This window comes from Lontra canadensis, unplaced genomic scaffold (genome assembly GCF_010015895.1).
Source record: "Lontra canadensis isolate GAN:19392208 unplaced genomic scaffold, GSC_riverotter_1.0 scaffold13, whole genome shotgun sequence".
Lineage (NCBI taxonomy): Eukaryota > Metazoa > Chordata > Mammalia > Carnivora > Mustelidae > Lontra > Lontra canadensis.
This window is the reverse complement of record NW_022631007.1, coordinates 7,535,262-7,558,717: the sequence shown is the minus strand read 5'-3', so window position 1 is coordinate 7,558,717 and position 23,456 is coordinate 7,535,262. Positions and strand designations below refer to the sequence as shown.

General features: G+C 47.0%; 1 protein-coding gene across 3 annotated transcripts in view; it reads left to right on the top strand.

Moving 5' to 3' along the window:
* Positions 1 to 23,247, top strand: part of COL4A4 (collagen type IV alpha 4 chain) — a 121,912-nt gene extending 98,665 nt beyond the window's left edge. For 2 of the 3 annotated variants that reach the window (XM_032857371.1, XM_032857369.1), the window contains exons 38-48: positions 2,286 to 2,357; positions 3,627 to 3,755; positions 3,846 to 3,959; positions 5,143 to 5,298; positions 7,420 to 7,527; positions 8,598 to 8,606; positions 12,330 to 12,455; positions 17,621 to 17,737; positions 18,852 to 19,040; positions 20,706 to 20,992; positions 21,385 to 23,247. In XM_032857371.1, the coding sequence (XP_032713262.1) occupies positions 2,286 to 2,357; positions 3,627 to 3,755; positions 3,846 to 3,959; positions 5,143 to 5,298; positions 7,420 to 7,527; positions 8,598 to 8,606; positions 12,330 to 12,455; positions 17,621 to 17,737; positions 18,852 to 19,040; positions 20,706 to 20,992; positions 21,385 to 21,648 (1,571 nt within the window). In that variant the 3' untranslated portion in view covers positions 21,649 to 23,247. The remainder of the gene's footprint in view (positions 1 to 2,285; positions 2,358 to 3,626; positions 3,756 to 3,845; positions 3,960 to 5,142; positions 5,299 to 7,419; positions 7,528 to 8,597; positions 8,607 to 12,329; positions 12,456 to 17,620; positions 17,738 to 18,851; positions 19,041 to 20,705; positions 20,993 to 21,384) is intronic. The other variant, XM_032857372.1, reaches the window with a different exon arrangement.
* The last annotated feature ends 209 nt before the right edge of the window (positions 23,248 to 23,456 follow it).

Below are 23,456 nucleotides of genomic sequence, written 5' to 3'. Positions count from 1 at the left end.
AACAACTTTCTGATTTAGAGATGGGATTGATAAAAAGCTTTCAGTAAAAAGGAAAAATTGCCCTTAAAATCCTACCCAGATGTAGCTGCATTCAATTTAGAAAGATAACATTGGGTCAGATAAGGGTCGGCCAGTTCAACAATGGTGAGGGGCTGGGCCTGTGACAGCCCAGGATCTGGATGCATTGATGGGACAATGGAGAGTTGGCAGAAGCTGAGACATTCCACCCCAGCTAAGTCCCCAAGCCATCAATCTTGGTGGCTTCAGCTGGAGATCAAAACACATTGAAATAGCAAAGTGTTCTCAAAAAATTTATTATCATTTCAGATAGATTGCCATAAATATCCAGATTTGGCAGATGAAGAAGGTCTGTGTGTTCTTTTGGTGCAAACTTGAAACGTTGGCTCATTAAGAGGAAAGAGGATTGAAAAATAAACTCAGCCAGAACTGTGAAAAGTGGTTAGGAAATAGGAGCTTTAGGAAAAATAAGGGTGCATTCCCATTTTGGGGGGTGGGGATGAGAGAATGCGGCTCCTTTGCACCAATCTAAAGTTTAAGTTTAAAAATAGAATAACCATCCATTTCAAGTACTGATAATAAATAGAGTGAAACTAGCTAAGTGTTCCCTCTTTTAATAAGAAGCCCACAGAGGACTTGCATTAATGAGTAGTAATAATTAGCACTTAAATTATTTATACACAAATGGATGCCTCTAACTTCACCAAACCTTATTCCTCCCATAAATTTATTTAAAAACGTGTAACATGCAAATCGACATTGTGCCCCCTCCTTCCGACAGCTTTCTCTCCACCTGTTCCCGTCCTGGCACTCCCTGTGGCACATTTCCTCATCCTCTCATTCATGCATCCACTCACCCATTCAACAAACACCTACTGAACACCAACTGTGTGTCACATGCTAGACGGGGGCATGGGATGACTAAGATGACCCGATCTTGCACTCAATTAATTTATCCAAAGTAATCCAGTCATCCAGACTTGCTTGTTGCGTGGTATGGGACAGGCACCGGCAGAAGGGCATCAAGGGAGCTGTGTGCAGGTTTCATGGGGTAGCTGAGGGCCATTTGATGTGTGCTAGAACACTGCGATTGCAAATGACAGGGATGTGGCCCCAAACTGAGTGATGGGCTGGATGGCTCTCAGCCTTCGATGAAGATTTGGAAGGTCACCAGGTTTGGCCAGGGGCTGCGTAGAAGAGGGTTTCCCCCAAATCCATGAGACAAGACATGTATGAATCGTCCGGCAGAGGGCTCTGCTCCCAGAATTGTATCAGTCATCTGTCTTCTTCCCTTCCTCCCTCTCTCCTTCCCTCTGCCTGTCCCTTGTTTGTCTCCTCTACCCCCTCCCTATAAATCTCTGCACTTATATAAGTATCTGTATGTTATAATATAAATGTATTTTAGATACTTCATGCATTTATCTATTTATGAGTCTATAGATTGATGGGTGTTCAGTGTTCACTGACAGCTTACTTCGGGAAGTCAGGCTGGTAGATATCTGTCTCCTTGGAGGACTACACTGATGCCTGGCAGAAAGAAATCATACCTCATTATAGAGACCGGAGTTTTCAGTGATTGTTATGAAATAAATTGAGTTTCAGTAAAGAGGTATCAGAGTGATTCATTTTGAAGGAAGTCATGGCAAAGAAATAGTGCCAACCAAACCTGCCTTGCAAGCTTCTTCTTTCTGAGTAGTACGGAATTTGAAGAAAAGTTAGGTAGGTCATGTATTCCCCAGTTTGCCACAGGCCTCACCTGTCCTTATTGTCTTACTACCTTTACCTGACTAGACCCCAAAGAAATTAGTATCTACAGACCACGGTGGAGTGGACAGGTCCTGAGCCTGGGTGGAAGGAGGCCTGGGTTTTCTCCGATCCAATCTCCTTTCTCTCATCTAGGATAAGTTCGTTGTCATAGAACCTAACGTTCCTTCCTACAAGAAGATTCAATAATTCTAGACTGTATCTGGATAGAGAGAGAGATGTCCACAATATGATCGTAAACCAAGAGCACTATGTTAAAACCAAAGAAACGTGCTACCTGTGTTGCAGAAAATGTCCATCAAATGAAAATGTTAAATAATAACCACTGGCATGGTTTTAGCCTTGATAATGACATCTAGACAGTGTAACCTCAGGGCTCCCGCCTGGAGAATCTGTCGGTGGCCATCAGCCAATCATCCCCTGGGTGGTGCCCGGGCCCAGTGGCCGGTGAACTTCAACACTGGGTCTTCCCTGGTGGGTCATAGGCCTGTGATGTGTTTCAGGTCCCTCCGGGGCGCCCGGTCTGAACGGCTTGCATGGTTTAAAGGGTCAGAAAGGAGCCAAAGGCGCTTCAGGTAAGAGAAAATCCTTTGCCAAGACCTAAATGCAGTCAGCAGGCTGTGAGAAACTGCCAGTATTCCTTCACGACACACGATGTGGGGTGCCGAACTAAGAAACTGGCTTAGCTGGGAGACACAGTACTGGACTGTTCTTAGTACTGAAGATGACTTCTCTAAAAAGGACCCCTGAGAAAACCTAATTTAAGAAAGAATAGTTGGTTATCAGTGTCTTTTGTTGATGTTGCTTGGAGCTATCTCTCTGCTAAAAATGTTCTGAATAACTGCTTAGGTGGAACTCAATTTTTAAATGCTACAAATGACAGAGAGTTGGGAGTTTCTTGTTTTTTGTTTTTTGTTTTTTTTCTTTTCGGTATTAAGTGTAGTGATGGCAAGTACGGCCACGTGGGTCTAATGAGTACTTTTCACACCCTCAACCGGCTGCTGTTCAAACAAGTTACTCGAGCAAGTCGCTGTTACCTTTGCTACCCCAGATAGGTTCATCGTCAGCAACTGCATTTGAGCTTGTTCTGGGATTTTAGTATAGGGCTCGTTTGTTGCTTTAGTGTCTCAGAAAAACAGCCCACAGTCAGACAAGGCGGCTGGCATCTGACACGGTGGTGGGAGGGTGTTTGGCCCAGGGCTGGGTTGTCATGCTGCTGGGTTTGACACAGTTGCTGAAGAGAGGCAGAATCTTGATATGTGTGCAAGGCCAAGAATTAATTCAGGTCACAGAGGATTCATTTTAGAGGCTCCTCCGAATAGTCTGATAATGTATGTACCTCCCCCAAGAAACCAGTGACGTGCTCCGGCTGCAGTGTGGACCTCCTCTGTGGTTGTTACTAACATGCCAGGTTCCCCCTGAAATGTCAAACTAGTGTATTCAGCTTACTATTATTATTATTATTATCGTTGTTGTTATTATTATTCCTTATGGCTGGATCTCATTTGGTTTCACTCCTTCTGGGGTAGAGGTTGGAATGTTGATATGTTGTTGGTTTTTTTGTTTTGTTTTGTTTTTGTGTTTGTTTTGTTTTAACCGGGGAAATGATCGTAAAATAAGCCTATGGCTGACCTGCAGCGGGCCGTGTGATGGGGCATGAGAGGGAAGGTGATGACTGACTCAGGGAGAGCTTACAGAATAGGAGCCACCACAGCAGCAGGCAGTCGGGCTCAGCATGACCCGCTGGGTCGCTGTCACCCCGTCTGGAAGCTGTTCTTTTCCAGGAGCAGCAATAGGGACAAACAGAGAGAAAATGCAGAATTAATGCTGTTTCCCTCTTCAAGGTTTGCACGAAATGGGCCCGCCTGGTCCAGTGGGCACACCTGGGCTAAAAGGGGAGATGGGAGACCCTGGGAGTCCAGGAATTTCTCCCCCAGGCCCTTCTGGAGGAAGAGGTCCCCCCGGCCCCCCAGGTAAGAAGCAGCATGCTTTGCCCCTCTTAGTAACTAAATTCAAACCTTCCAAATGTAATGAGGCTGACATCAGAACACGTCCCTTCTCAGGGAGACCTGGATTACCCGGTCCGGCAGGTGCCACAGGAAGAGCTCCTGAAGGGGACATTCCTGACCCAGGTCCACCCGGAGATCAGGGACCTCCTGGCCCCGACGGTCCAAGAGGTATGAGAACATCCCAGCAAAGGATGGTGACCTTCTCCCTTTCTTACATGCTGCCAGCTCTGGAGGGACGTAGGACCTGAGAATGGCAGAGCTGAAGCCCGTGAGCAGCCCCATCGATCTGGCAGATGGAAAAGGCAGAGTGTGGGCAGTGCTGGGCTGTCAGAGCCAGCCCTGGGGCCGGAGCGCTCCTGCACCTGCTCTCTGGGTGCGCGCTGACTCTCAGCGGGCCTCTCCCGTTGCCAGCACCAGCGTCATGCTGAGCACAAGGGTGCAGAACAGGGGGCAGGACGGACTCTCACCCTGCCTGGTGGTCTCCGGCACCTCCCATGTGAACCACCGCCCCCAGCCAGCCAGCTGACTGTGCCGGGGGCCTGGCACACACAGGAACAGAGCCTCTTCAAGAGCTGCTCACAGCACTTGTTCCCCTCGGCGCTTGGCAGGGACAACGGCCAGCAAGGCAATATTTCACAGAGTGGGGTCTGACCAGAGACATCAGGGGCCTGGGGACAAGAGCTGTGGCACCGTGGGCTTTTGCAAAGTGCACAGTCATGTCCTAATAGCTCACAGAGCTCCTTCGGACAGACCCAACCCACTGCCTTTATATTTTTAGGGTTTTAGTCAGGGTGGGCTAAAGATTATGGGATCCTATATGATGCTCGGAAAAATTAAATGTTCAAAAATATGCTAGGCAGTGTAGAAGCTAAGCAGGAGTAGAAGTTGGGCTCACTTCCTGGGTGTAGACACCTGTTTTCAAATAGGTTTAAACATTTAATTTTCATCAGCCAGATTTTTGTCAAAAGCCTGTTATCTATGCGTCTGTCTGCCCATCTGTCCTTTTGTCTGTTCATCCGTCCTTCTACCTATCATATTAAAGCAGTGGGATGACAATGCAAAGAAAAGCCATAAACCTTTGCTTCCAGACATGCTGGCTTGGAAGGGAAGGAAGGCTTTCTGTATGCTCATTTGTCTAACTGTTCACAACAGATCATTTACACCCTCTCCCGGCTTGGGGGCTCCAAGAGACAATCCCTGTTTTCCTTCAGATATTGTTGACTTTTTTGTTCTTCTGATTTTCTCCGTCTCTTGCTTGCATTTGGTTACTTTCCTTAAGAAGCTCTCAGGTAACCTGCAGTCATATTTGTCTTTGACTGAAAGAAGATTTTTGCCTCCTCCTTGTGGTCAGGAGCGCCTGGGCCCCCAGGCCTCCCTGGAAGTGTCGACCTTCTGAAAGGGGAACCAGGAGACTGTGGTCTGCCAGGACCTCCAGGTCCCCCAGGCCCACCCGGCCCTCCAGGACGCAAAGGCTTCCCAGGATGTGATGGAAAAGATGGCCAGAAAGGTAGGCATGCAAGTTGTTCCTTAAGTAGTGCATGAAAACTTTTGTTATCTTGACCTTCAGGGTCTGGTGTTCTGCACCCCTGGGAGGTAACTTCATTTCCTACGGACATAGTCACGGCATTTCGGTAGTGCCCCGACTTTTCCAGAAAGTCCTCAAGTTTGGGTAACATTTGGATGAGTAAGAAGAAAAAACACAAGTTCAACTTCAGCCCCTAATAACATGCTTGGTAATCTTCTAGACCAGAACCGGACAACAGAAATATAACACAAGCGACACCTGTAATGAAAAGGCGAGGTAGCCCCATTTTAAAGAGTAAAAAGAAATAAGTGAAACGAACTTTCCTATTTCCTTTAACAAATATATTCCAATATTATTGCTTTAGCATGTTATCATTGATATAAATTATCAGTGCAATGATCAGGACTGTTCCTAACGACCTAGTTCCTCTCCCAGATAAGACGCTCCTCCTCCCCAGCTCTGAAGCCTGGCGCATGTTTTATGTGCGCGAGACAACCCAGTCTGGACGCGCCATTTCAGTGGTTCAGCAGCCACGTGCAGTTAGTGGCTTCGGTGTTGGACAGTTTGGGTTTAGACTGCTGACCTTTCTGTTTCATATTCGTGAAAGAGTCTCTGTTATTGAATTCTCCCATTATTTAAAGCTAAAATATTTTTTAATTCACTTTTACTAAACTGCAAATATTTGGGGATATTCGTTTTTAGTCACCAGGTTTTCAGAGAATTATTCAGTTCATTAGAACTTTTTTGTTGAAAAGGAACCAATATTGGTTGTCCATTTTAACTCCTTTCCGTCACAGATAAGGAAGATGGATAGAGAAGCAACTGTCACAGTCTGCCCAATAACTGGCTGAATGTGAAATAAAGCAAAAGATTAGGGCAAAATGAAGACCAAAATTACCATAAGGCTGCCATGTTTACTGTGCAAAGGGCATCCCTGTAATGGTGCAGTATACAACTTGCACAACAGTACACAACAATCCTCCCTCAACTTTATTAGCAATAAAATCAATTTTAGAGAATGTGGCTTATATCTGCAGATATGTGGACTTCCGGTTATCGAACCCCAGAATCGGACAAACCTGAAAGCCTGCTAGTCATCAAAAGGAAGGAAGAGGCTAACTATATAACCTTGTTCCTTTCCCAGATAAGATACTTCTTCTTCCCAGTTACTGCCCTAGAGAATGAAACTTTACCTGAAAATATTCTTCAGGTTCAGGAAAACAGTATGCAGCATAAGTAATAGTGACCAAAAAAAAAAAAAAAGAAAAAAAGGATATATAAGGACTTAGAAATATTGATGAAACCACTAAGCATGCTTCTTAACTCCCATTTCAGGGGGGCATGTGGTCCAAAGAGTGTTTAACTGTGGAAAGGAGGAGGGAGTTTCTTCAGTTTACCTTTCAGACTTAAACGGGGAAATATTCGATCTATTCCACAAACATTTTTTAAGAACCTACAAGAATATAACAGTGAGCAGGTTTACACAGTCCCCACTCTTTGTCAGTGTAGTTTCAGGGGAGAAGACAGACACTCACACTAAAGATCCATCAATATAAACTGCGGCAGGTGCTCCGAGTAAGGGACACTCTTCTATGACACCACATCAAGAGCAAGTGCAGTTGGGCTGGGGCCCCAGAGAGGGCTTCCCTGAGGAGGTGCGGCTTGCTGGGCACAGAAGAAGGGAAGGAACCATACACACGAGGCGCTGAGTGGCTGGCAGGGCTGACGGAGGAGATTGTGAGGAAGAGAGGCAGGAGTCCAGGGCCAGGAGGCACATCGTCCCACGTGGCTGAACACTGCCCCATTTTCCCCTCCCTTCCAGCCCTCCATCTCCAGAGAAAGTTCAGGACGACAGAGCTTTTCATTCTACTTTAGTCTTGCCTTGATCATGAAACGATTTTCCTTATTCCTTTTGACCGACTCTTGCGTTTCCTTCAGACAAGGCAGCTCTTCTCAGCTTTACAGAAAAAAGTGAGAGGCCCCCCCCGTTTCCAAGGCTGACTTTGCCCTGATTTGTGTTGGGTTCTCTGAGTTCAGGCCACCTGACTGTCATTGTCTCGATACTCCTCCATTCCAGCGTCCCCGTCTTTATGCTCCTTTTAGGACCAGTGGGGTTCCCGGGGCTGCAGGGGCCACAAGGACTTCCCGGCTCCCCCGGGGAGAAGGGTTTACCTGGCATTCCAGGCAGACGAGGGCACCCCGGTCTTCCAGGTAAGCTCCTAATGCCTGATGATCTCACCCAGCAGCCTAAGCCAGCCTTTTGTTTCAATAGTTACTGTGAGGGTCGACTTGAAGCAAGCAATTATTCTGAAATTGCCTGCAATTTCTAATGAGTTAAGCTGTATTTATTTCAGGCCTCACTACACAATCTTATGTTTGGTAAACTAATATTTATCATTAGAATGAGTACGTTTGCAAATTAGGAGTTGATTTTACAGAAACATTTCTAAGTTAAATAAATCTGTGTTCCCTCACACAAGAGGCAAAGGCTGAGTTGATTACTGTATGCGAGGACCGTATTCATTTCTCTCCCTGACTTCCCACTGATTTTCCGAGACGTGTCATTTAACTTTTTCTGTAAAATACATTAGTTCCCACAAAGACAAAAAGGCTATTCAGTGTAAGCTCAGTCGACAACATGTTTTCAGCAGAGGGTCAAAAGTAAGCCAAGGGAGAGTTGGAAGGGCAAACAGACATGCGTATTTGAGATTGGCAGATCTGATATCTTTGGGGATACTAAACCAATATTACAGTAATGTGGTGTCAGCTTGGAATATTTTGCAATCTCCTAAATTATGTCAGTAGTGCGAAGAATAAATGGACTGCGGTGTTTCATGATGGATCGCAGAACATGACAAACAGCTTGTACTTGCACTCATCTCCTATTTCCTTTCTGCGCGGAACCTATAAAACTTGGCTAAACAGTATGAAATTTTCAGAAGCCTGCCAATGAACAGAATTTCTCTATATGTTAAATTAGGGCGTATTTGCTGTAAGAAATCAACTCATGTTATATTGTGCAAGAGAGCTTCATTGCACTGTTTTCGAGATGGGAAAGCTCTGTGACTGTATCCTAGCTGTTCTTGTCAGGAACATTGCTGTGGGCTTCGTTACGTAAATAAGATGCCATCATTCTGCTCATCACCAATGCCATCCTCAAGTTATTATGTATCTTCTCAAATAACCGATGTCACTTTGGTCCTAATTTACATATTTAAAATCTCTTTCCACCACATGAAAATCGTTGCGTGCCTTCATTTTTTGACTTTGGATCCCTCCAGGCTCCAGAGGTAAGCCCTGCTATAAAATTAGTAATTTACTCTAAATTGGGCTTCTACTTGTTTCTGTACTGGCCTTTTTCACCTTACCTGTGCGTTTGTTACTTTGTTACCTTGTTACATTTTCATAGATGGGGTGCTGTAATTTTATATGAGGCATCAGTGCTTTGGCTTCCTCATTACAGATATGGTAACCCCATATTAAAGCATCCTACAGTCGAGTCTCATTATAGGTTGTCAAGGCGGAGTAGACACTCATCTTACAGAATTTCAATTCAGGCACAAAGAGTGAGTGTTTTCTCTGTCAAATGTTATAGTACATACCCATGTAAGTTTCTTTTATAAATTCTACAATATAAACACATAGAACATCCCTAAAATAAGAAGTATCAGCAACATAAAAAGATGGGTCCTTCACACCCAGTAAGGGGCTGTGACAGGGTTTTCCCATAACATCAAAGTCCATTTCCAAGGAGCAAATTTCTTTGTGCGATACAATGAAAATGCTGTTATTCTTTTCAACTAAGTGTTCACCGCAATGCAGAAGCAACATATTATTTTGTGTCTGGGGTTTTCAAAGAGACTAAAAAGAGTCTCTTAAAAGAAGAAAAGAAACATAGTGAGGGCACGCATTTGTCCTTTCCAGGCATCTCTTATTAACCGTAATGAAAACTTGCCCCAAATGCAGGATGCTTACACAAGAGACACTTTGGCCCCTTTTAGCTCCCGATTTATTAAAAAGTAAAGAACAGTAAAATCAGAGTTTGGTTTGTTTTTTTTTTTTTTATCTCTACAATGCAAGTTTAATTCAACACACACAACTCAGTAAATGTCATATACCAATAGACTCAAAGATAATATACCATGATTATCTCAACAGACACTGAAAATGCAAATGAAAACACACAACATCCTTTCATGTTTAAAACCCTAAACAGACAGAGTGTGGAATATAGCTCAACGTAATAAAGACTATCTATGAGGAGCCACAGCATATATCAGTTTCTTTCTTTTTTTTTTTTAAGGTTTTATTTATTTATTTGACAGAGATCACAAGTATGCAGAGAGGCAGGGAGAGAGAGAGAGAGAGAAGAGGAAGCAGGCTCCCTGCTGAGCAGAGAGCCCGATGCGGGGCTCGATCCCAGGACCCTGAGATCATGACCTGAGCTGAAGGCAGAGGTTTAACCCACTGAGCCACCCAGGCGCCCCAGCATATATCAATTTCAATAGTGAAAGATTTAAAGGTTTTCCTCCAAGATCAGGAGCAAGACATGAATGCCTATTCTCACCACTCTTTCCCTACAAAAAGCACTAGCTAGAGCCTTCAGGCAAGACAAAAAAAGAAATGGCATCCAAGTCAGAAAGGTGGAAGTAAAATAGCCACCACTTGCAGATGATTCAACTTTATATATAGAAAATCCCAACGAACCCATCAAAAAGCTGTTGAAACGAATCCATAATCAGAGTAAAGTTGTAGGATACAAAGTCAATATATAGAAGTGTTTCATTCCTTTACACTAATAATGAAATATCTAAAAAAGAAATATAGATATCGCATTCATAGGAGCAACAAAACCAATAAGATCTTTGTAATGTAACCAGGGAAGTGAAGGACCTGCATAAGGTAAACTACAAGACTTTGCTGAAGGAAGTCAAAGAAGACACACACAAATGGAAAGACATCTCATGTGTGTGGACTGGAAGGATGCGTATCACTGAATGTCCCTACCCGCCAACGCTGTTGACAGTAAAATCAGAGTTTAAAAAGAGTCCTACTATTTTAAATGTTTATATTTAAAAATTACAGTTCTGGGACACCTGGGTGGCTCAGTCGGCTAAGCGTCTGCCTTTGGCTCAGGTCATGATCCCAGGGATCTGGGATCAAGCCCCACATAGGGCTCCCTGCTCGGTGGGGAGCCTGCTTCTCCCTCTGCCTGCCGCTCCCCCTGCTTATGCCTCCCCAACAAATAAGTAAAATCTTTAGAAAATAAAAATAAAAATTATAGTTTTATATTTAACGTTTCTACTTCTATCCTCTTAGGGTCTGTGTCTGTATGTATAAACTCACTTGAAGATAACATTAGAACCCTAAATATGAAACACCAGCCAGATGCCCACTCCCACCCCTTGTTCCCTTACCTGCTTCCTTTGCCCCACCAGAATTCACAAGGCGCTTCAGGAAAAATATGAAATATTCATATGCATCTCCCCCAAGTCACCCAGAGTAGAAAAGCCACATTTTATATTAAACTACGTACTGTAAAAATATACTCAACTCTGTTGGTTGTGGTTTCCCACAATATTTTATAAGAGATTAAATCCCAAACAGCTGACAATAATCAAGTCTGTTTTTTTGTTTTTTTTTGTTGTTGTTGTTGTTGTTTTGTTTTTTAAGATTTACTTATTTATTTGAGAGAAAAGAGAGAGGGAGCATGAGCTGGGGGAGGGGCAGAAGGAAAGGGGGAGAGAGCCTGATGCAGAACTTGATCCCAGGACCCTGAGATCATAACCTGAGCTGAAATCAAGAGCCAGACACTCAACCAACTAAGCCACACAGGTGCCCTGGGTTTGAGTCTGTTTTGCACAGACATGCTGTGTAACTTACACTGTCGCTCTGACCAGTTTCTACAGTTTTCTTGCTGCCTAATCACTCTATTCTTAAACTTACTTTACACATTTGCATGAATTCTAAGAACACCACAACTGGTAAGCAGCATGTTTTTAAAATATGTTGTATTTCATGGAATTCATCACACAGATGTGAAGAGTCCTGTAGGCAGTGTGGTGTCCTGGCTAAGGGCACAGCTTTGGAGGAAGGCCATCTTGCATTTTAATCTAGACTCTGCCATGGGTTAGCTGTGTGACCTTAGATAGTCACTTATTTACCTGAGCCTGGGTTTTCTTACATGTAATATTCTAATAATAGCAGCACATACACGCACAGGCTTGTTGGGAGCCTTTAATCGTGAGGCACTCAGCAGGGGGCCCAGGACGTGAGAAGACATTCAAGAAGGGTTAGCTGTTATCCTTATTGGTTAGCATTATTATGATTTCGTTTCCCTGTGGAGTATTTGCAGAGTGACTGAATGAAGCTTTAGGAAAAATACTTTAAAGATGTGAACATAACCAAGAAGGAAGAACACGCAAAGCTTTAGAGCAGTGATTCTCCAATGAGATCCACAGATCAGCACTGTCAGCCTCAACGGGGAACATGTTAGACACACAGATGTCAGGGTCTGCCCCAGACCTACATGCTCAGAAACTGTGGGCTCTGACCCACCGGCCAGATGATTCTGATGGACTAAAGTCAGAGCTACAGCTTCTTAGCGCTAAACAGTGAAGCCCCAGCTGACACTGGAGTCACCCTGGGAGCCCTCCCACTGCTTCCTGTGACCGACACCCAGTAAAAAGTAGCCCAAAGACAGGAAATCTAGTGAAGGTCACCAAACTGTTCCCGCCCCAACAAACCTTCACTCTTCTGTACTTGTTTTGCTTCCTCTGAGATCCCACTCAGTCAGTCAGTCATGTATTTAACACAGTGCTTTCTGGAAGTTTCTCTGCTCCATGGTGGACAGAGTTGGGTGTTTGAAGCAACATCTGCTTCACCGAGCTGATGTTGGGTGGTTGAGCTCTGATTCTTTGGTGTTGTGTCGGCAGTCCGTCTAGCTGGAGGGGGCAGAAGGAGCTTGTGTGTAAGGTGGGAGTCCCTCACACAAGCAGTAATTTCAATTTCAGGAGAACCAGGGCCGCCTGCCGATGTGGAGTCCTGCCCTCGAATCCCCGGGCTTCCCGGGGTACCAGGCCCGAGAGGACCAGAAGGAACCATGGGGGTCCCTGGAGTGAGAGGGCCCCCGGGACCAGGTACGAGGCTGGGGTCTTTTGTTCATTATGTACATCAAATGCTGCTGGAATGAACATCTAGGCATCTTGCTGTGCAGTTCCTAGCACGGAGTCTAAACTCCTCGTGAGTAGGAAGCAATGTAATCTCCTCCTCTTTGACAGTTTTCTACATTTCTCCCGAGATTCGATCACGTCCTCGCTGGATCAGCACAAGCCTGCTCTTTTTCTGTTGAACTCGTACTTGAATCTCTCCCACTTGGGCAGCTTTTGGGCTCGAGGCTTTGAAGCCTATTATACAACATAGTAGATGCTCTATTAATAGTCATTAATAGCTGTTGACTTGATTTTGAATTACAAATACTCGCATTGGGGCTCAGTGGAGCAGAAACACCCTAGGAGAAGGGGGAAGGAGATGTCTCACTTGGAGAAGGATCAGAGAAAAGGGGAAGGGTCGATCTAAATTATGGCCATGACCTTGAGTGCTCATTTAATTGATTTGAGCATTGCTCATGTTAGGGTCGCAGGAGCCTTAGTTAAGCACTTCAACCAAACCATTCCTTTAAAAACTATCTTCCAAATGCTTTATTTGCTCTTCACAGATCCCCACCACACTGGTCATTGACAAAGATATTAAGGGAGTCCGGGCTGATCAGCTCAAGGTCACTGATGTCTTCAGACCAATTGACAGTGCCCGTGGTTCTAGATAACCTGTGTACAAATTACCCCAGGATCCACGAGGCCGTTCTCTTTCCTGGTTTCCCACTGCCCAGGTGTGGCTCTGGCTTTTTCTGGTTTGGGGCCAAAGGAATTGGAAATAGAACTTGAGTTTTGCATCACCTGTGTGCATGTGTGTGTGTAGGTGTGTTTCCCCAAACCCAAACAGCTATGGGCCCAAAAGATGTCCCCTCTGCTGGTGTCTGAGTAGTTGTTGGGTAGTATTCAGAACCTGGAGCCCCCCTGAGACTGGTAGGGGGTTTGTTTGTTTTGTTTGTGTTTGTTGCACTGCATCTGTGTTTATGCACTAAGTTAATTGGGTGTCGGTTGGAGCAACGTCCATTTTCTGGCGTGGGGAACACTGGGAAGTGAGTGTAGTTCTTTGTCACTCATGGCATGGATCGAGCTCTCTGTCCATCACAATCACTCGTCACACAGCCTACTTTTAAAACCAACCCCCTTGTTGTGTATATAATTGCAACTGAGGGCTGGGACAACTGCTCCCACACATACACACACCTCTTCAGAAAAATCCACTTTCAAGTAGAAGATATGGCTGGTAATGGGGTTCTGCAAATGCATTTCAATAAATACTTCCAGATCCTATGCACTCTTTAGAAAGTATGGTACTAGGCGTTGTGGGAAATACAGACATGACTAAGATGTGCCCTGCCCCCCACCACCCCAGTGCCTCTAACCTCACGGCAGAAAGAACTAGTAGAACAGAAGTAATTCTAAATAACAAGAAATCATAATTTGTGTTTTCAAGGAGTTTCTGGCATAGGCCCGAGGACAATAGGACAGGGAGAGGTGAACTTCAGTATGGAGGGTTGTAAGACAGCTGAGACCCAGGCAAGAACTGGCCTTTCAACAGAGCCTTTAAGGAAAGTTGGGGCTTTGTGGGACCATAATTCTCCAAAAGGGAGACAGCAGGGGCATAGTTGGGGCAGGTCAGCTGCATCCTTGCTACGCAAAGTGTGGACCAGCGCAACTCAGGCACAGACCGTCCAAGTTAGAATCTGCATTTTAGCAAGATCCCAGAATATGTGTTTGTATATTCAACTTTGAGAAACCCTAACCATATGTGAGTGGGGTCCTTAAAACAGTCAGCTAAGAGCAACACCATCCTGAGGGACTCAGTCCTCACTGTGGGCTCAAGTCATCTGGAGGGGCTGGAAACAATAGCGATGCCTCCTCCCAGACCAATGGGATGCAGAAGGCAGAGCCCGAGGATCAGTGTGTTGGAAGCGCTTCCCAGGTGACCCTAGCGGACAACCAGGGTTGAGACCCACAGCTGCCCCCAATACCAGTTGAGCTCACTGGGCGGTTGGGCTCACCCATGATGGAGACTTTGGAAAAGAACGAAAGAAAGTAACTGAGTAGAAAAGCCAAATGGCCAAATAGTTATCTTGGGGACATACAAGATTCTTTCTCCATAGATTGTGAGCTTCTGAAAGGGGGTTGACAGGCTACACGGGCCAGCTGTGATTGATCTCCTGTCATCTCTCATTCTGCCTGAGCTGGGGTCGGATGGGCTCATCGAGTTGCAAGTGGCCTCAGAAGGGTGTTCTCTGGCTCCCTGTGTCCTCTCCTTATTGATGTCACTGACCCTGCCTGCTGGCACTGGGAATACCTGAGGCCACCATTGTGCCACAAAATATGACTTATGTGGAAAAAAAAAACCAAAACAAAAACAAACCCAGGTGCACAGCCCTTCCCAGAAGGTGCCACCCGTCCTTCCCATGTTGTGCTGCTCCACGGCTCACCTTCGCTCGAGCTCCTTTCTATCTTTCTCCCAAGTACCCACTCCCACGCCAGTGTTCCCTTCTGACTCCCCCTTCTCTGATGTGGCCTCCACTTCTTGGCCTGCAGTGTATTCCTGGGCACCCCCTGCCCTGCCTGTTTTTGTTGGCCAACCCTGGATACATCGACCACACTGTCCAGTGGCTAAAAAGTGACAAGTCTATCCTGAGGGTCTAAAGTGGCTGAACCCTGACTGACTGGGGTCATTGGCAGGGCATGGGGCTTGTCATCTGTCCTCTCCTGAAGGTGATTCTTCCGGCTCGGTGTTGGGGGCCATCTGTGCCATCCCCGAGGTCAGCTGTGAAGGATCAGCTGCCACTAGAGAGGACCATCCCCACCTCAAACGACATTGTTGGCTTCTTGTCTTCCTTTCCGAACCTCTTTCATTGCCAAGCTGGTTTTGCCACCTGGTGCTGTAGCCGAGATCTATACATAAAAAAGTAATGAAGTTCTGGCTTTTTCCTGCCCAGTGTGAGCAGGTAGCAGCCACGCTAAATATATCTTGTGTCTGGTAAGAGTCCGCCACCATGGAAGGCCTCCTGTCTTTCTGCTCACACGTCTCTTTGACCCACAACTTTTCCTTCCCCGGGGGGCCCTCAAAGGCTGGGGCTTCCTGGGATGCACACAAAGGTGGTTTCCATATTGGTTTGAACTGTTACTGCCTAATGGATATACCCACATCCTGTTACAGTGTTTAATCTTCAAGTCAACATGTGACGCTCTCCAAGGAGGTAATCCATCAAACACTGGAGGGCTTTTAGATGTAGCTCTAGTCCTTAAAACAAGTTCCAAGTGGAGAACAAGTCCACATAGGGAAAGCCGTAGGCACACAACTCGGATAACAAAAGCCTTCCTTCCTATCTCTGGAAATTGCCTAACAATTTCTCCAAAGGGAACAAAGCCTGTATCACAACATCTGGCGGGGGAACCATTTCCCCAGATAGACAGTGATCTTGCCGCACGTTGATATTTCAGGAAGATGCCTGCTGCCTTTTCAATGATCAGTCCGTTTGCTGGCTTGTCAGCACCCGGGCAGCCCTTTGCAGAATAGTGCAGTGGCCTCATGTTGCAATCATCTCGTGGGTGGGAGAGACAAGACAATGCTCTGAGCTCACCATCAGGGCCCTGTGTTCCTTCCAAAGGAACTGATGTCCTTGAAGCTGGTGGCAAGGGGTACGCCAGCCAGCACACAGCAGCCCCACCTGGAGAGAGGTTTCTGCCCAGTTACTGGAAGGTAGAGGACGTTTCTCACCCAAAGAGGGAGAGGGAGGTTTCCTTTCTCACTTACTGAATTATCACTTACGATAATGACGGACAGAAAGCAGTCCAGGAACTGCATGACAATCCAGGAGAATTTGTTTAAACCCAAGGAAGCAAAAGTGAAATGACTGGGTACACCCACACCAGCTCTACCAGCACGGATGTAAGGGAACAGACTGGCTGGTTGTGGGGACAGAAGAAGAACGTTGGTATGGGACACTCTCAGGCAGGCAGTGGTAGAGCAGGATTTCCAAAGTGGTGAGGTTTGGAGGGGCATGCATTTCAAATGGCTGTAAGATGGGGTCCCGTGTGAGGCAGCAAACTGAGTGGGACATCCAGATGGTCACCCGAGCATGGCAGTCCCCTGCTCTCAACCCTCAGGTGGCTTCCCACGCCCTTGAAGAACAAGTCCCAAGAGTGAAACGTGAGCCCTGTCTGACTTCATGGTTGGTTTTAGTCGAATTCATGGCAGAGAGAGAGAAAGAACAGAGAGAGAGAGAGAGAGATTAACAGGTAGAAACCAGAATCCCTGGGAAGGTTAGTAATTCAGGGAATTCAGTGATTCAGGCTAATGGGAATACACTCCTCTACAGGCAAGGACCTTGTCTGCTACCCAAGAGAGGAGATTGTGGCTGATGAATTAATGCCTGGACAAAAGTAACCAAACCCTTAAAGAACCCCTCAGGTATCCGTGGGACTGCTGCCAGGCCCCCAGTTTACGTCCTCCTGGGGGCGCACCTGAGCTCCGCAGCGTGTCAGGAAGCAGGCTGGCGGCCGATGGAAGCCTCTTGGGCGAGGTTTCTCCACTAGCTCTCGGCTCTGCCCCCTTCCTGAGCCTGTCTCCCCCCGCCCCCCCCGCAGGCTGGCACAAGAGAGCGCCTGGTCATGGGGCTGTTGAGAAGATAGAATAGGCTAATCCACATAAAGGGTCGGACCTCCCACCTTGTAAACTCTCAATCATCATTTTAAAAAATTGCTGCTCTTATCTTCCTCCAAATGGAACTTGACTCCCCGTCGAATCCTGTTAAATTTTACTTATTCCTCTGCTCAATTTTCTGAGAAAATCATTATTAAGGATAATATCTATTTATAGAAATCGTATATGTTCGATATAAAAAAAAAAAAAAACCTGAGAATATAAAGAAACGGGAAGACCTCTCCTCCAGCATCTCCCCAGTCTAGCCCCAAATCCCGGCTCTGCCCACGACTGGCTTATCACTCAAGCAAATGACTTGACCTCTCAGAGCCTAATGACCCCAGAACCAAGTGGAGGTAGTACAATCCCAGCTCCATGTATCTGGGAAGACGACATGAGCGAATGCAGTGTAGTCCAAAGGGGGAGCCCCGGGCCAGAAGTGCTAGTAGGGGTCCTACTGTTCTCACCACTGGCATCGTGAACTCTCATGCAGGGTGCAAAGGAGAGTCTGGGCTGGATGGCACGCGGGGCAAGGATGGCCTCCCAGGGCCTCCTGGGCCTCCTGGAAGCAAAGGGGACGCGGGAGAAGCCGGCTGCCCTGGAGCACCAGGTAAAATTTTTCAGCTTCTCTTCTTTCCGTGGACACCCTAGATCTGAGACTGCGTACGAGATCCCTGGTCTCTTGGGAAGCTTTCCAAACTGCTCCTATTAAAAGCATTTGCATTAGATATGGATTCACCAAGTATTAGGGAGGCAGAAGCAGCAGGTGTGGAACAGGATGACTTCCCCCACGCTCTGACCAACCCTCGACCATCGCAAAGATGAGTCAAAGTCCTCTCCCCATTTAGTATTTCCCCAAACCACTGCTCGGAGCTATTTTAGCTGTTGCTTTTCCCAAGGCCAGCCTGGCATTGTGTGTGATTACCACCGAGAGGCCGTGAGGAAGATGGGGTGGCAAGGTGTTCTCACCCTCCACGACTCGCCAAGTCACTTGGCCTCTGTTTTCTGAGTTTGCTTCATCTTACTGGTGCATTTATATAGAATACAAGGCTCCTGCTTAAGAAAAAAGTCAGGGAGTAGCCATTGGGTGCGGACAGAGATAAGATATGACAGAATAGTCACTTGAAATATAATGTGCCAGGTAATATGGTGGCCAGAGGGGATGCAGAGGCTCTCCCAGGTGGGTAAGAAGAAGGAGTGAATGGGGCTGAGGACGTCTGTAACAAAATGCAACCTGAAAGTCAGCTTCAGCCAACTGCGGCGTGTAGAGGGGAGAGCTCCGTGCTGCCTACGCTCCGCTTTCCAAGCCCAAGACCCCCTCCAGTGCAGTCCGGACAGGTCAAACGAGACACGAGAGCGACCCCAGTCCAGTGCACAAGCTCCTGCATTGTAACTTCTGGTTTACAGCATAGATGGGGAGACTCTACTAGTCTTCCAGAAACGAGTTTAAAAAAAAAAAAACAAAAACAACTTTTTGTTTCACCTTTGCTCTTGGCAGTTAGAGGCAGCCATCGGCCTCCTTCAATGGGTCAGCCCCTTGAAGATGCACACGAGACAGACCCCGCTTGCACTGTGGAGAGCTCTTCATTTCCACCTGCCAGCAAGAATGCCAGAACTAGGCCTTCCTTCCCCCTCCCTGTGTCCAAAAATAAGGTCCAAGTGGTGCACGTGTTTGTTAAAACAAACCCCCTAACCTGCCTCCATTTTTTTCTTTATTCCTCCAGGCCCTCCTGGGCCCATTGGGGACCCTGGGCCCAAAGGGTTTGGTCCTGGATACCTCAGCGGCTTCCTCCTGGTTCTCCACAGTCAGACGGACAGAGAACCTGCCTGCCCTGCGGGCATGCCCCAGCTCTGGACGGGCTACAGCCTCTTATACCTGGAAGGACAGGAGAAGGCGCACGGTCAAGACCTTGGTATGTGTGGAGCGCAGGGTCACTCCCAAAAAAGCGGAGTACAGCTTTTGGGTTAATCTTACAGACGCATCAATGTCTGCAGCAATCCCTCCTCTCCTGCGGAGTTTTTTCATTTGAAACAACCACACTAATTCCCAGGGAATTCCCACGAGTGACTCCGTGGGGCGTCCGAGCCGTGCATTCTGGCTACAGTAGTTATCATCTGGTGACTTACTCATTTCTAAAAAATGATCCTTCCTCAGCAGGTTAAATTTAACTCTTATAGATATATAAAGCGTAGTTGTTACCTCCAAATGTACATTATTTAATCAGGACACGGTCAGTCCCTGTGTTTACATGTCAAAGGGTGTGTCCCCGGCAGCCGGGGGTTAGACCAGACGGCAGGGGCCAGCAGCCGCTCCCCGCCCTGCTCCAGCTTGTTTTCTAAATCACACAACATGATTTGGGGAGTCATTGCTTAGTGCTGCTTATTTTCTTTCTTTTTTTTTTTTTTTTTAAATATTTATTTATTTATTTATTTGTGCTCGTGTGTGCAGAAGCACAAAGGAGTAAGGTGAGGGGCCAAGGGAGAGAAACTCAAGCAGGCTCCCTGCCGAGCCAGGAGCCTGACATGGGGTCCATCCCAGGACCCCAAGATCATGACCCGAGCTGAAAGCAAGAGTCAGACGCTTAACCACCTGAGCCACTCAGGCGTCCCACTTGTCTATTTTCAGTAGTAGATCTGTAAGCTGCAGGGACTGATTTCCAGTGAGGAGTTTAAGTTCCCAGGTGCTGGTGAACACGGTCTTTCCCAGATCATGGTGACTGGGTGGTGGGTGCAGGCACAATAGCAGGGGGCACTGATGGGGGCGAATCTTGTCACTGCCCTCCCTGGGCTAGGATCCCTGCTGTCATCAGGGTGGTCCAGGAGTGCAGGCCTAGGGTGGCAGCTACTTATGGTCATTCTCCGTTGGGCTTAGCCATGGCCCTTCCCATTCGAAGGCCTGGGGTGCATTGGGCTGGGGGAGGAAGTTCATGTTCAGTATCTTGGCTCCATTCTCTCCTCACCACCCTTCTGCCACCAGTCTCCTCTGTGCCTGGCCTCTGTTCCATCCGGCTCCTCCCACCCTGGTCTAGCCAGAGCCTCCCCACAAAGCTCTGCAGAGCTGCGGGATAAAATCTGAGCTCCTTACAAGACAGGCAAAACCTGCAGCCTCTGGTCTGACTTCTCCCTAGAAGCCCAGACGGAGAGACACAGAGGTCCCAGTATAGGATCATTCTATCCGTCATCCCCTCTGGAGTCCAGGTGCTCCTTCCTTCTCACTCCTAGGGCTGGCCATGCTGTGTGTTCACTGTCTAAATGCTCAGCCTTCTCCCCAACAAACCAGGGCGTGAGCTTTGTGGAAACCCAGCGGGACTAGCGGCACCCCTCCAGCAGTGGGCCCATTGCTCTGTTCGGGCGGGAATGAGGAGAGAATGAGTGGATGGGGGCTGGCCCCGGGACCAGGGAGGTGGCAGAATTGGTCAGGGCCGCAGCCTGCTGTCCCCGCCACAGAAATGGGCTTTGGCAGGTGCATCTGTGTGAGCCGCGGAGCGCGCGTCCGAGAATGGCACCTGCGCGGACCGTCCCCGCGTACAGCAGGCCCGGGGCCTCGCCCACCACATGGCCTCGCCTTCCTTCCCAAGGGCTGGCAGGGTCTTGCCTTCCCGTGTTCAGCACACTGCCCTTCACCTATTGCAACATCCACCAAGTGTGCCACTACGGCCAGAGGAACGACCGGTCCTACTGGCTGGCGAGCGCCGCGCCGCTGCCCATGACCCCGCTGTCGGAGGAGGAGATCCGCCCATACATCAGCCGCTGTGCGGTGTGCGAGGCCCCGGCGCCCGTGGTGGCGCTGCACAGCCAGGACCAGTCCATCCCCCCGTGCCCGCGGACCTGGAGGAGCCTGTGGATCGGGTACTCGTTCCTGATGGTGAGCCCCTGCACGCCCGCCGCTTCCGCTCCGGGATGCCCTGAGCTACACGGGACGGACAGACAGCGCTAGGACAGGGGTCGTGAACACATCCCCAAACCCCAGCCTGGCCAGACGTAGGGCCATCTTCCTTACTGACGATGTGGGTTTTTTGTTTGTTTGTTCGGTTTTTGTTTGTTTGTTTTATGATTTTGTGAGGATGTAAACGTTGGCTTTGCTTCAACCCTCAGAGAAAGTGGTTTCATGTTGTGTGCACAGTCGCAGGCCCTGACTCCCTTCCCCTGCGGAGCCTACCTAGTTCGCCCCTCCTGGGAGCCGTTCGCGTGGCGTGGGCTGGGTCTGGGGTCGTCCACCCGGGTCTGAGCCCTAACTCTGGCTTGTTGTCCTGGCAGCACACGGGGGCCGGGGACCAGGGAGGAGGGCAGGCCCTCGTGTCCCCTGGCAGCTGTCTGGAAGATTTCCGAGCCGCGCCGTTCCTCGAATGCCAAGGCCGCCAGGGAACTTGCCACTTTTTTGCCAACAAGTATAGCTTCTGGCTGACGACCGTGAGAGCCGACTTGCAGTTTTCGTCCGCACCGACACCGGACACCTTAAAGGAGAGCCAGGCCCAGCGCCAGAGGATCAGCAGGTGCCAGGTGTGCATGAAGTACAGCTAGAGAAGCCGCAGCTCGCCAGCATGTCACCTGGGGAAACTTCCTGGGGGGCCTGGGGGTGCCCAGGCTGTGCTGAGACATTCATGGTGCTCATTTCAGACTCCAGTTTCAGCGGTCCCTTCCCTTTCCATGAGGTTATCCCCACCGTCCTCTCATCCCTTCCTCTGTTCAGGACAAGATTAAGCAAATGTTCCTCTTACGGATTTATTTGCACCTACCAATTTAGATGAAACCCAGATATTCTTATGTTTTTCAGGATGATGGAAGAGCTGGCTTTATTTAAAACGATGCTAATTCACAGGAAGGCAAAGAGATGATAAAGGCCAGATTACAAATTACATTACTGAAAACTTCGCTCATTGGTTATAGCATCTCAAACAATTGAAGTCAATTACTCTATAATAGAGTGGGCTTCTGGACAGATTTTATAGGAAAAAAATAAATAGGCCAACAAATGAAACTAGAAAGTGGATATTTCCAACCTCTCAAAATGATTTCCTCTGTAATCTGTTTTCCCATGCACTTTAAATAATTGTAAAACCGTGACCCAAGGAGATGTTAAAAAAAAAAAAAAGAAAAAGAAAGAAAGAAAAGGAAAAAAAATCCACACAGAGAGCGTTAACAGTTCATTTCAAAGCAGAATGAATCATTATGCTAGGAAGGACCACAGTCTCTGCATTCCAGAGATGCTGCATTAGCATAAACACATCACGGAGGAACATAAAACGTGTTCTCTTCTGCATTTTTCAGAGAATGGAAATGCCTACTTTGGCAACCCTTTTGAAAAGTAGCATTTATGGAAAAAAATATATTCAATAAGGGATTAAGAGCCTAAGAGCTATTAATGAATATTAAGGCAGTGATTCACAAAAATGGACTCCCCATTGCAGTGAACTTCCAAACAGACGGCATTTGCCCAGTCGGGGTCCAGTGAGTCTTTGGTGTGTGCGTGCTAATGGGACTGAAGCCACATGGGGCTTCGCTCAGACACACCAGCTCACACAAAGCATCCTGCTCCCCTCCCCAGGAGCCCTGCAGAGCTGCCTTGCAGCCCTCCATGGATGCTTTTCCTCCAGAACATAATGGCATTTCATACCGGGAAGTGACAGAACTATCATTATGCACTTGGGAGAAAATTAAGGGTCGGCTTAATTAAACTTAGGTAAGAAGATTCATTTAAGTCATGGTGACCCCGCCAGGAAGATATGGTGCTATTTTAGAAAAAAACAAAACAAAACAAAAAAAACCCTAAAAAACCTGCAGTTTGAATTTTATGTGCCTGTTACTGGTTTTTACAGAAGCATCCTGTTTTTCCAATTTAAAAAACATTCTTCTATTTTTTTGTCAGTATTCTACCAAGCCAGCTGTTTGACATTTGGAATTAATATTTTCTATAAAAGTTCAGAAGATATATCAATTTAGTATGAGTAGTTTTCTGAATAGGAAAGGATATATTTCCTATTCTAGTAGGGATTCAGCAATCTAATCCAAAAAATCAGAAAGCTTGTTGGAAATAAATTAGAGGAAACCTGCCTTCCTCATTTAAAAACATGTCATTTTAGAAGAAAAATAAAGAGATTGCTCATGAGCAAGTGATACTCATTTTCGTGCTTAGTTTCAATGCACTTAAAAATAATTGAGAGGAGAAAAACTCAATTAAAATTTTGTTTATAAGAGATGTTTTCCTTGCCAAACATTGATTAGCAATGAGCTCTTATATGTAGAACATATTTCAAATGAGTCTTGCTATGGGCTACTCCCAGGATGGCAATTTATTTTAATACTTTCCAGTAAAAAGGAAAAAAAATGTA